Source organism: Echinops telfairi, unplaced genomic scaffold, assembly GCF_000313985.2.
Source record: "Echinops telfairi isolate 266 unplaced genomic scaffold, ASM31398v2 ScPeMD7_5;HRSCAF=22, whole genome shotgun sequence".
Taxonomy (NCBI): Eukaryota; Metazoa; Chordata; class Mammalia; order Afrosoricida; family Tenrecidae; genus Echinops; species Echinops telfairi.
The window spans coordinates 6,058,186-6,071,073 of NW_022103901.1; the positions used below are offsets into that span (position 1 = coordinate 6,058,186).

The 12,888-nt window shown below is 53.8% G+C and overlaps 1 protein-coding gene across 1 annotated transcript in view; it reads left to right on the forward strand.

Annotated features, from left to right (window-relative positions):
• The window catches only part of LOC101654926 (S-adenosyl-L-methionine-dependent tRNA 4-demethylwyosine synthase TYW1), an 82,568-nt gene extending 70,836 nt beyond the window's left edge, over positions 1–11,732 (forward strand). Inside the window, exons 15-16 of the mRNA XM_045284522.1 lie at positions 7,059–7,226; positions 10,575–11,732. Coding sequence (XP_045140457.1) covers positions 7,059–7,226; positions 10,575–10,796 — 390 coding nt within the window. The 3' untranslated portion in view covers positions 10,797–11,732. The remainder of the gene's footprint in view (positions 1–7,058; positions 7,227–10,574) is intronic.
• Positions 11,733–12,888: the final 1,156 nt, after the last annotated feature.

Sequence of the window (12,888 nt, forward strand, 5' to 3'; positions counted from 1 at the left end):
TTCATTTAGCACGTAGCCTTTGACAAGTGCTGCCGCGGGTCGAGTCTGCTCGCAGAGTGCCTGGGCCGGAGCACCACCGCCTAGGAGCCCCCCAGGGCAATTCTGCTCAGTCCTGTCTGGTCGCCCAGAATTAGATATCGACCCGGTAGCCAGCTCACAGCCACCTTTCAAATTTCCCTTTCTTTGTGGTTTTTTTGTTCTTATATAAATCTGAAAGAAAAATCCCTAAAGGCTATTTCTCTAGAGGACTACGTTTGAAACAGGGTCATTTTCTGAGGGGCATTTTCTGTTCGGTACCTGTTCCCGTGTGGTGATTGATGTGTGGGATTCCTGGTAGCCCCTGTGACTGCGTAGATCTGCCCCATCGGGCTCCCCAGCCTGTGACCCCAAAGGACCCCGATGCTTCTTTTCCCCCTTGAAGCTGCGGCGTGGGTTTGAGCCGCAGTCTTTCCTAGGACAGCCACGTGCGTTACCAGCGGTGGTGCCCCCTGCGCTCCTGACACCGTGACCATCCCTGGGAAAGACCAGGTCCGGCCCCCTGGCTGTGGCTGAGCTGTGACGGTGATGCGGTCTGTTTCACACCTGGTTCCCGCTCTGTCCCTCACGTGAGCACCTGGTTCTGAGCTCCGTCCGTGAGCCGGTGCCTCATCAGCGTGCCCCCGAATCTGTCGTGAGGACAGTGCGGCACTGGACAGTGTTCTGTTCTGTTGTGCAGGGCCCCCTGTGAGGAGAACCGACTTGATGTCCCCTCTCAACCCCAAGCCCCCATGAACACGGGCTCTCGTTGGCCGCGTGCTTCCTCCCAGCGCTGGCCCCTTCATTCTCCTGCATAGGAAACCTCTCTCCTGCACGGTCTCTGTGCGCGTCTCGTTTGCAAGCCACCCGAAAAGAGAACCACCGTCTCTGGTCACCTCGGTTGTCCAGGAGACGGCGGCTGTGGGTGTGGGAGTGACACGGTGCCTGGCGAGCCCCTCGGAGCCTTTGGGGTCTCCAGTCAGCACACAATGGGGTCTCAGGTGGGCAGTTGAAGAGCCCAGCTCAGACATACCCCTCCACGCCCCCAGTGTCGCCCGGCACAGCTTCCATGTCTTCTTTCACCCGAAATGTCTTTCATATGAGAACCAGACTAATGGCTCTGAGCCCTTGGGTGGGTGCCCGTGCCCGGGCTCCGTCAAGGTGCAGGTCGCCTCCCATTAAGCGCTTTTATTCCATTGGAGTCCATGGAAGCCATTTATGGTATCGAGTTCCCCCTTTCTCTCTCTGCTGGCCCCGTAAGATGCCGTTTCCCTCCTGGATTTCCTGCAAGTGAAGAGTATACTTTAGCCTCATTCTGGCGTAAGTGGGCCTCTGTTGGCTAACCTGGGAGTCTGAACGCTCGTCTGCCGGCTCGTGCAGGAAAGCGTATTTCATGTTGCACGCATCTGTCTGCTGGGAACACTTGGATGCCGCCAGCCCTTGGTGAACGAAACGCCGCCTCTGTTCTGTGCCCAGCACCCCACCTAGAGAGCCCTAGTGCCCTGCAGCTATTAGCGGCTGTGACTTAAGCTGTGTCTCCTGCTCCCACTGTGGCTGTCTGCCCTCCCTGCCGACGAGCACACCATGTCCAACGACGTCTCCTTGTACCCTCCATGCCGTGCTCCCTACAAGGTCAGCATGGCACCTGCTGTTGTCACACAGAGCCCGTGCTGGCTCGCAGCAACCTCTGTCCAGTGTACCAGAGCCTGTGTGCTGCCGCCCGGTCTGGCACCATCTGCATGAGTGTTGGCCTCTCTGAATCCATGATGTTTCGTCTGTGGCCTCAGTCCATCGCACCGAGGGCTGTGGACCCAGGGTCCCTGTGCTGAGACGCTCCTAGACCCCGGAGAAGATTTATATGGAGATACACGGAGACTCCTGAGAAATGCCGAGCCCATGGATGGTGAAAGGAAACAAGGAGCCCCACACCCCCAGAGTTGGGAGGAGGGTGAGAAAGCCTTCCCTTTGAGCTGGGGCCCGGCGTGCGGATTTCTAGCCTCCCAGCCCGCGGAGAGAGCGAGTTTCTCTTGGCAACAACCATCCACCTGTGGTTGAAGCAGCACCAGAGACCTCAGCCCAGGTTCTGAGCGGAGAATTGAGAGCTGATGGGACTCCAGGAAGGCTGGCAACTTCCCGGGACAGTCAAGCGCTTGAGGCAGAGTGTGGCAGGGGAAGGTGGCCTCCGGGGCCAGCCTGGGAAGCAGGGCCTTTTCTCTCGGGGAGCTAGTGAAGCAGTTTTACGATAAAGGACGACGTTTTGGGTGTGCTAGCTGGGAAACACATGGAGTCGGTTATTTCTTAAGGGGTCCTGGTGGCAGGGTGGGTACACGTCAGGCTGCTAACTGCAAGGTCAGTCATTTGAAACCACCAGCTGCTCCCAGGGAGCAAGATGGGGCTTTCTACTCCTGTAGGAATTTACAGGCTTGGGAGCCCACAGGGCCAGTCCCTAGCCTATAGGGCCGCTATCAGTCAGCATCGCCTGGGTGGCAGTGGGGTTTTAAAAACTCCTTTGTTATCCAAAGTAGAGGGCAAACACTGGGTGAAGAGTCTCGTCACCCAGCAGCAAACTACGAGAACACGGCTCTTCCTGCAGCTCGGCACCCCACAGCAAATGCTCTTTCTTCTCTGCCTTCTGCAAAGACTGTCGTGTTCCTCGGGGGCGGGAGTGGGGGAGCAGGGAAAAGAGAGCAGTCGGCCAGGACATGACTCAGCCCCGCTCCTTCCTCTGGCCACTAATGGGTGTCCCCACCCCCTTCTCAATGAACCTGAGGGTCCACTTGTCCTCTAGTAGGTCTCCGACCCGCTGCTCACGGGGTGCGGAGCCACACACCTCCCGGGTCTGCCCCGCACAAACTTGAAGTGCTTTGGGTGAGCCCTGCCCCTCAGCTCGCTCACATCTCGTGGCCCTGGTTTCAGCCCCTTGCCATGGCCAGCACAGGGCGTGGCTGCTGGGGTAGAATGCACCAAGGCTGTTTGGCTGCCCTCACCTGGGGCCCCTCCAAAAGCCCCCGACTGCAATGGCGTGGCCCACAAATAGTGGTGGTGCGCCTCCGTGGGCCTGCCTCTCTCACCTCAGCCCTATAGTAGGTTCTGGAATACATCTCTCTGTTCTTCCACTGCCACGCCGAAGCCATCTGCTTCTCACAGTCGTGGGGGATAGGCTCGCCGCCGCCGGCGGTAAACGGGAGAGTGGGCGGGGAGAGGGTGGCCAGCAGCCACGAAGAAAGCCCATGTGGCCATTCAGGGCCCCCACTTTGTGCCCAGGAGTGAAGGGGGCACATCTTCAGGAGATGAGATGTGGGACCAAGTGACAGTGGCCAAGCAGAGAGGAGAGCCTGGGGGCAGAGGGTCACTAAGCTGAATGAGGCCCTGGGTCCCCAAGGCGGCTGTTCGGGCTTAGTCCCCAAGACTGCATCCTGCCCGCCGCGTTCCTGTCCCCGGGGAAGGAATGGTGGCTTGAGGTGGCTGCCGTCAGCCTGCCTCAAGCTGGTGGTCCGTGTGGAAGCACTTTGCACTCTGGGAGATGGCACAGGAGTGCCCAGCAAGCACAACAATGATGCCCAGTGTCCGTCCTCTCCTCCTGCCTCCAAAGCGAGGCTTCCAGACGTCTCCCGGCCGGCAGTCGTTGATCACAAAGCCCTGGAATGTTTCCCAACACCTCTGTCTCCGGCACGGGGACTTACCTCAACCCCTGTACTTCAGTGAACGAACATTTAAATCGACATTAAAAAGAACTGACTCTGAATTAGCCCCTACACGCCCGGGTGTTTGTTTAACTCACACACCATTAGCAGCATTTAGATCAAAAGAAAGTGCATTCTTATGACTAATTTGGTCTGTTGAGCATTTCTGTGTTGTTTGGTTGGTGGCTGTGTGTGTTTTTAATGCATTTGGGTAAGTTTTGCAAAATGTTTTCAGCCAGGCTTTCTTAAAGATTTTTCCCCTCTTTGATCGATAGTACTATTTGCTCTTTTGTTTTCACCCCAAGCACACATTCAGGGTAATGAATTCCATAAATCGCTCGCTAATAGAGGACCTTCTCTTGTTTATGATCCTTCAGGAGGGGCGGTGTGTCGCTCAGTCCCTTTGGCAGCCTGCTCTCCTCCCCACCAGTTGTCTCTAGAACAGCCCATCTGGAGGCGAGCGCTTTGGATGCTCTTCCGGGGCCTCAATGGAGTCCCCACTGCCACGGCAGGGTCAGGGTCACGCCGAAGTGCTCACTTGTGGGGTTTGCCTCAGATGTCTCTCTCTCTCTCTCTCTCTCTCTGTCTTTTAACTTCAGTAACTCCCTGCTTACTGGAAGCAGGTCTAGAATTTTCTAATCCATTGGCCAGAAAGTTCGACTGTGGGACATTTTAAGAGCCACAAAGTTATTAAGGTAACTACCCCGCCCCCCCACTCACTGCCAACAAGTTGATTCTGACTCAAAGCAACCCTATAAGGACAGAGAACTGCCCCCGTGAACGACAGCCTCATCTTTTTCCTGCGTAGTGGCTGGTGGGTTCAAACTGCCGACTCTGTGGTTAGCAGCCCCACGCGTAACCCAGCACGCTCCTTCCAGAGCCACTGATAGAAAGTATTCATTGCATAAGCTGCCAAGCAAAGGACGCGGGTATGAAACCCGGGGGCCTTCGGTGACCGGGCTTTGAGATTGAGTTCAAGAGTATGAGAAGCCAGTTTTTCCCACCTTAAGTGAACTTGCTAGGTGCATCTGTATAGGCGTGTGTGTGTGTGTGTGTGTGTGTGTGTGTGTGTGTGTGTGTGAGAGAGAGAGAGAGAGAGAGAGAGAGAGAGAGAGAGAGAGGAAGAGAGAGGAGGTTGCTGGGGGGAGCCTGGTTCTGGACTGCTGCTGCCACAGACCTACTAAAAGCGGGTGGCTTTAGCAAACAGAACTTTATTCTCTCACTGTGGGAGCTGGACCTCCAAATCCAGGGGACAGTTTGTCTCTCTGTGGGCTCTGGGCATAGGTCCTTGTCTCCTTCAGCATCTGTGGGGATGGCACTCCTTGGCGATGTTCACGTGGTTGGGCCCCGAGCTTCCCCTGGGTGTCAGAGTGTCTTGGTACAGGGTCCCCAGGCCCAAAGAATGAGCTCCAACCCCCGCTCTTCTTCTGTGATGGGAGTGGATCTCCCTGATCGTTGCTGCTTCTCTGGCAGGGTTAGGGATTAAACGTGTGTTACATCCCACGTGAACCCTCTGACAGCAGATTGAATCATCACATCTGGTCACGTGGTAGAGGGGGTGGGGCAGGGGCATTCCAGAACTGCCTAATTACATCCCATGTAATTGCCAAGCCAGAGAGTCATGGTCCAACCAAGTTGCACATGTTTTTTGGAGACACAGTTCCATCTGAGATGGTGGGTGAATCAAAAAGTATTTCTGCAAAATCACCGGACCCTTTATTAAACAAAAAGGTCAGAAGAGATTGTCTCAGGACATGTCTTATACCAGCCCTGCTATGTTAACAAAACACAGACAGCATGTTCCCACGCAGGTCAGTCCATGCCAATATTTATCCCTATGCAAAGAATATTACAGAGTAATTAATTACCTGTTTCAAAGATCCTCTAATAGGACCACTTAACAGGAGCATTGGTCAACTTGATCTAAGATCATAATGGAAAGTGGGGGCTCCCCCTCGGTGCCCAGTGAATCCGTTGTTGCCAGCAAGTTGGTTCTGACCGAAAGTGACCCTCTGCACAACAGAACAAAACACTGCCCCATCCTGTGCTGTCCTCACAACTGTCCCTCTGTCCCAGCACGCCCATGCAGCCACTGTGTCCATCCATCTCGTGAGTCTGATGGCCGGGGGATTTTTACAGGGGGTGTGGAGGGGGGGCAGTGGTGGCCCAGTGGGAGAGTTCTTGCCTTTCATGTGGGGCACCTGGGGTCAATTCCAGCCAGTGCACCTCACGCGCAGTCACCACCCTACTGTCCATGGAGACTTGCATGTTGCTGGAATGTCCAACAGGTCTCAGCGGAGCTTCCAGACTGAGAGGGACTGGGAAGAAAGGGCCAGCAGTCTGCTTCAGGACAGGCCACGGGAACCCTGAAGGAGCAAGCGGTCAGCTCGGTAGCAGTGTTAGTCCGGGTAGACTAGAGAAACAAGTCCCGAGACACTTGTGTGTATAAGAAAGAGCTTTATATACAAGAGCAGTTGAATATTGAGAAAACGTCTCAGCCCAGTCCAGATCAAGTCCATAAGTCTGCGATTAGCCCACATGTCTGATACCAATCTATAAATTCCTCTTCAGACTCACAAAACACTTGGAATGACGCCAGATGCAGGAAAATCACAGGCCAGCGGGCGCAAAGTCTTGGGGATCCAGTGGCAGTAGAGGCATCTCAGTGCTGGCAGGGGTCTCCACGTGACTCCTTCAGCACCAGGGCGCTAGCATAGCTTCATGTGTCTTGTCAGCAAGCATGTCTTCCAGGGTGTGAGCCTGTGTCCTGCCTCCAGCAAGTTCTTTATCTCCTTAGCGCCTCCATATGAGATCACCAAGCTGCGACCTGATTGACAGGCTACTACCACAGTAGACAACCATGAGGCTCGTGGCCCAGAACCAGGCGTGCTTCCCATTGCTGTGCATGGGGACCACCTCAGTGACCACTAACCAGAGCAGTAGCTGCCCCTGTTACTGTACAAAGGGACTTTGCTCCGTTGAGAATTCATCTTGTTACAGTGTGCCGTGGAATCTAATGGGAGGGATGGTAGAACCTACAAAGAATGGGTCCCCAAACCCACGGTTCCCTTCACAGAGGGGCAACGAGAACCTTTTGTACTCTAGCCCATCATCTGGCACAGTGTTGGCGTCTGCGTTTGCACCCTGATCGAGCAGTGCCACAGAGCTGATGGGCTGCAGTCCCGGAGCCCCGGGGTTGCCCCTGTCACCCGTTGGCTGCGACCTCTCACAAGAGGGTTTTGCTGAGCACCTTACGTCGCCGCCGCCATCTTCACACAAAGGCATGGCTGCCCACCCACCCCTTGGCCTTTGAAGTGTAAGTTATGGCTACTGTCCCTAATGGCTGTCCCATGCCCGCAGGGCGTGACCTACTGTGGAGAAAGTTCTGCCAGCAGCCTGACCATGGCCAACGTGCCCTGGCACGAGGAGGTGGTGCACTTTGTCCAGGAGCTGGTGTCCCTGATCCCCGACTACGGTGTCGCCTGTGAACACGAGCACTCCAACTGCCTCCTGATAGCCCACAAAAAGGTAAGGCGGCTCCATCGAGGCCCACCCTCTTCCTCCATGCACGCCTCTCCGTCCCCCCCGCCCCCCTTGCTTCACGGGGCCCTTGGTGCTCTGTCTGCGGGACTCAGTGTGTGAGCGGCTGCACCTCTGTTTAGCGTCACCTGGTGCATGTGTTTCTTGCTGTTTAAGGCAGGTGCCCGGTGCAGACACAAGCCAACCTCCTCTGTCCTTTCCTTGAATGTCTGGCGAGAGCCGAGACACAAAGCCGGCCCCAGGCAGATGTCTCTGTTGTAGAGGCAATGTTGGGGTGCCTACTGATGCAGAGGCACCCAGGAGGCTTTGTTCCTGGGATTCGGTTCATGCTTGTTCTCATTTTTCTCTTTCAGAGCCTCCTGGTAGACCCAGACCCCAGACCCCAGACCCCGTGTCTTTCTAGGTAGAGAATCAGTCATAAAATGAAGGAAAGACCCTCAGGGCTTGCGCACGGCAGCCCGACCCCCTCATGTGTCTCCCCTAGGAACGTGGACCAACAATGTGGTGTCTGGGCTTGGCGTGAAAGTAGTGGGTGCGGAGTGGGTGTGGGGGGCATGGGGGGTCTGCACAGGTCAAGGGTGGTTGAGGCGGAGGGTGGTGCCTGGGGTGTAGCATGGCCAGCCGCCCTCTTTCCTGTGCCCACTCCCCATTCAAAGGGGCGTTTGATCCTGTTGATGGGCTCGAGCTAGAAAACACTGAGCTCCCCGAGAGAAACCAGCACACAGGGTCACCCAGACCGATCCCCTGCTATAAAACACCCAGAAAAGGTCGCTCCCCAGAGCCAGGGAGCAGCTGGGTGGCAGCCAGGCCCTGGCAGGGAGAGGGGACCAGAAGTCGCTGCTGAGAGCTACGGAGTTTCTCCGTGGGTGATGCAAATACCTGGACCCTCTACAGCGATGCTGGCTTTGTGAACGTATCAGAAACCATCGACGTGTGCACTTTAAAAGCTGGGATTTTGTGGTTCGCGAAGCACAACCCAGTATAGCTGTTACTTGGAGAAACAAAAAGAGGGCGGACCACTTGATAGGGTCCCAAAGGTGGGAACAGGACAAGGACTTGCAAACGGCCTTCTTACAGAAATGACTTTTTTCCAAGTCAAAACCCAAAGGCCACCCCCCTTGCCATCAAGTCCCCTCTGACCCGCAGGGACCATACAGGACAGAGTGGAACTGCTTCGTGGGGTTTCCAAGGTGGCGAGTCTGTGGGGAAACGGGCAGCCTCATCTTCTCCCCGCAGAGGGGCTGGTGGTTTCACACCACTGGCCTTTTGGTCATCAGCTGGGCACTTTGATCAATCAAGCACTGCACCTCTGGGACTCCTCATGGAAGTAACGTGAAATGAAGAGCTCCTCCACCCCAGTAACGCCAGTGCCCTCCTGCGAGGGAAGTGAGACCGCCGTTCTCTGAGGCCACACGTGCTGACCTGTTTAAGTCCGTCTGTTCCCGGTCCTGATCCCATCTGGCCTGACACCAGCTGCCCAGACAGCCCTTCCTCCTCTGAGCCGGTGCGAGGTCAGAGCTCACGAGGTGAAGGGCACAGTCCTCAGACTGCTCGGTCGACCCAAGACCTCACATGCCAGCCGCAGCTTGACCCCACGCCAGCCTCACTTCTGACCTGCTGGCTACAGTGAGGGTTTTCCCACGGCCCCTCAGGATACCTGCTGTCAGCTCAGGAGTCCCCAGCCCCTCATGTCTGACCTGCTGTCCGAGGGTCCTCGTCTCCTTTCAACACCTGTGGGTTTCGTGTTCCTCGGGGAGCTCCCTGAGTCTGAGTGCCCCTCTTCTGTTGGGCTGAGAGGTTCTCCGCACAGGGGCTCGAGGTCCAGAGCCCGATGCTACCATGGAGCCCTCTGATTTCTGCCCACTTCCCTCTCCTTTCTCCTCCTGCAAGGTAGACAGTGATGCTCGCCACACCCCAAGGAACACTCCTGACATGGGATCAGGGCTGTGCCCTGAGGGGGGAGTGTTACGCTCCATGGTTAGCCCCTTACATCAGGGTCAAGGGTGACCACATCACGGAGGATGATCACGTCTTTACATAGCCGCCGAACCAGGGAGAATCATAGCCCAGCCAAGTCGGCACGTACTTTGGGGGACACGGAGAGAGTGAGGCTTGTACACAGCAGGATGAATGTGACTGACATCATTGAATTTTCTCTCGGAAAAGTTTCTGAGTTGGCGAATGTTTTATTATGTATATCTTCTACTTCCTCCTCCCCCCCAAAAAAAGTCTCGGACTCCTGTAGGGGCTAAGGAACCAGAGCCACTTCAACCTTTTCTGTTCCTTCATTCCTGGTCCTTATTCTACAGTGACTTCTGAGAAGCAATTTTCTTAAAAGAGTACAAATTAGATTAGTTCCTTTCATTGAACTGGAATTCTTAATCAGGCTTTTTACTCATTAGGCATGAGATGCACATTTGACTTAAAAAAAAAAAAAGGCTATCTTAAGTCATTTCGTTGGCAATTCAAAATGGGAAGGCATTGATTGAAGGGGCCCCCCAAACACAAACACACCTTAGTCATGAAAAGGATTTTTAATTCCACAGGTGCTGTAGACACAGCCATGAAAATTCAGACCAGGTAGGCAGCGGCAGTGGCAGCAGCAGAAATTAAAAATAGCTTGGCTGTGACCATGCGATCAAAGGAAAAAAGCCATCATAACTCCCTGTGTCTGATACAAAGGGTGGCACCGACCGTGGCCCCCGAAAGGTGGCAGTCTGAATCCAGGAGGAGCCGCAGCCTCGGAAAGCCTATGGGACAGTTCTGCCCGGCTGAGTCACAGTCCTCTGGCAGGCTGTGGGTGTTGGGCAGCATAGTAGGCTGTGTGTCGGGCTGCCAGCCACAATGTCAGCAGTTCGAAGCCACCAGCTGCGCCATGGGAGAAAGACAAGGCTTTCTGCTGCTATAAAGACTCAACTGCCTCAGAAGCCCACAGGGGCAGTTAGTCCTATTCTGTCCCATTGGTCCCTATGAGTCAAAATCGGTGGCATTTTGGGGCTTTTTTTTGGTATTGGTCAGGATTAACTTGACCTCCAGGTCCAGGAAGGATTCTTTGTTCAGCAATCATGTATGTGTTCCCAGGCTGGTGCGCCAGCAGTTCTGGGGCGAAGAGACTCCCTTCTGACCACGGATCCCGAGCGGGAGGAAGAATTGTCTGTCACATGATAGAAAACATCTTGATTTTTGTTGTTGTTATTATTTCACTCCCCCCGCCCAGTGGGTGTCTTTGTGCCATTAAGACCTTTTGGCTCTGACTTGACCATTTGTTTATGTATTTATGCTCTCTCTCTCTCTCTCTCTCTCTTTCTCTCCCTCTCTCTCCCTCCCTCCCTCCAGTTTAAGGTTGGTGGAGACTGGTGGACGTGGATCGATTATGACCGCTTCCAGGAGCTCATCCGAGAATACGAACGGAGCGGGGGGTCCAAAACGTTCAGTGCGCAGGAGTACATGGCCCGGACGCCTCCGTGGGCCTTATTCGGTGCCCACGAGAGGGGCTTTGATCCCAAGGACACCAGACATCAGAGGAAGCACAGACCCAAGAATGTTTCTGGCTGTTGAGATCATCTGACTTCTGCGGGCCCAGAATTGGCTGCCCAGAAGGTTCTTGGACTCCTACCCCCACCCCCCGCCCCAAGGACATATGTCACAGATGACATTTCATAAGGGAAAAGGCTCGAAGGTGAAACAAGGGGACAGTCCAGTGCCCGGAGTGGGAGTGAGGTCGTTTTGTTTTGTTGTGAGGGAGAGATACAATCATTAAACTTTAATCGGAGTATGTTAGATTTTACTCAGTAGAGCTTCTGACGTGTTGTTCATGAGAGCACAGGAAAGCACCATCCAGGCTGCTCCCTCTAGCCCGGCCTGCGGCCTCGGAGGGAGAGCCACTCTGATTTCGCTACCCGGAGGGAAATGTGTCTTTCTGAGAGACGCACCGGGCCCCTTCTTCCCTCTCAACCTGGCATCTCCCGAACACAGAAGCTAGGCCGTCTTAATTGCTAATTATTTTACAGCAGCCACTGCTTGGCTTTTTTTTTTCTTTCTTAGTACCAATCCATTAGGAAATTGAATTGAATTTCAGCATCCCTCCATCTTACTCAGCCGTCCCCTTCCTCCACCCCCACCCCCACCCCCCGCCACAGAAGGCAATTTATGGGCTGGATTAGAGGGACCAAGCTTTTCTTCTCTGAAAGGAATCACCGTACAAGGGCACTGATAAATTAGTCCAACAAACTTTGCAACAATGGGATATCCCGTTTTGTTTCCTTTTTTCCTGTTGCATTCAAGTCTGGCCCCCCTACACAGTCCGCTGGTCTCCCCTCCCCCCACGCCGCTAGCTCTGGCCATTTGACTCTATCTGTTCTTTATGGTTTAAGTTTTTCTCTAAGTGGAAATATTATGAAATAAGTCATCTTTCTTTTCTCTCCAAAAGTTAAAAGATATTTTGAAATTCTTTTACCCTAAAAATGGAACTAATAAAGTACTCTCTTGTAAGGACCTGGCGCACAACTTTTCTTGGCTGCTGCCTTCAAAACCGCCTTAGTCCGAAGGTTCTCAACCCTACAGCTCCACCGCCCCCTTCTCCATCACCTGCTTTGTAACTCTCTTCCTGGGGGCGGAATAAAGCCCACGGACAATAGAATCTACCCAGCATCCTCAGCGACAGCCTGCTACCATCCTTCTTTATAAATGGGAAAATCCAAATCAAGAGGCTTCGGCAATGGGTGGCACATTGCCGGAGGCACTCACTCCTCTAGCCAAGAAATCGGGAAGACAGCTACCTGGCTGGCCGACTGGAAGAGAGCCATCTCTGCTCATGCTGAAAGGGTGAGCCCACAGGATGTGAAAATTATTGAACAATACCATTAATAACATGCGAGAGCAAATGTTTGCTGAATGTAACTCAAGAACGGTCACAGTAATGCATCAACAGAGAACTGTCAGAGATTAAAGCCAGGTTCAGAAAAGGTTGTGGCATGAAGAAGATTATTGCTGAAATCGGATGGCTCTTAACGGGAAGCAGAGAATACCAGGGGGTGGGGTGGGGAATGTTTTCTTGTTTTATTGACTGTGCAAAGGCATCCAGCAGTGTAGATCATAACAGATTTCCGATAACCTTGTGAAGAATGGGAATTTCAAAACACTTAATTGTGCTTATTTGGAACCTGACCAAGAGCCAGTTGTTCAAAAGAACAAGGGAGATGCTGCCTAGTTTAAAATCCAGACAAGTACACCCCGCAGTTGTATCCTTCCATTGTACTTGCTTAATCCGTGTGCTGCACAAATCATCCGAACAGCTGGGCAATATAAAGAACGCAGCATTGGGATCGAGGAAGGCTCACGAACAGTCTTCCACTTGCAGCTGTTGCAGCCTGGCTTGCTGCAAGCGAAGAGGCCTTGAAACACCGATGGAGGTCCAAGGCTACCGTCTTCCACGTGGATGGTACTGTAACCTAGAACAAAAAGCCTCACCACTGGACCACTAGACAATTGTCATGATGCACAGAAAAGATTGAAGTTGTCAAAGAGTCCCTTCATTTCACTTGGAGTCGTAGTCAAGAAACCATCTGACACATGACATTGGACGAATATGCTGTGAAAGCCCTCTTTAAAGTGGGACACAGCCAAGAGGTCACTTTGAGGACCAAGGTGC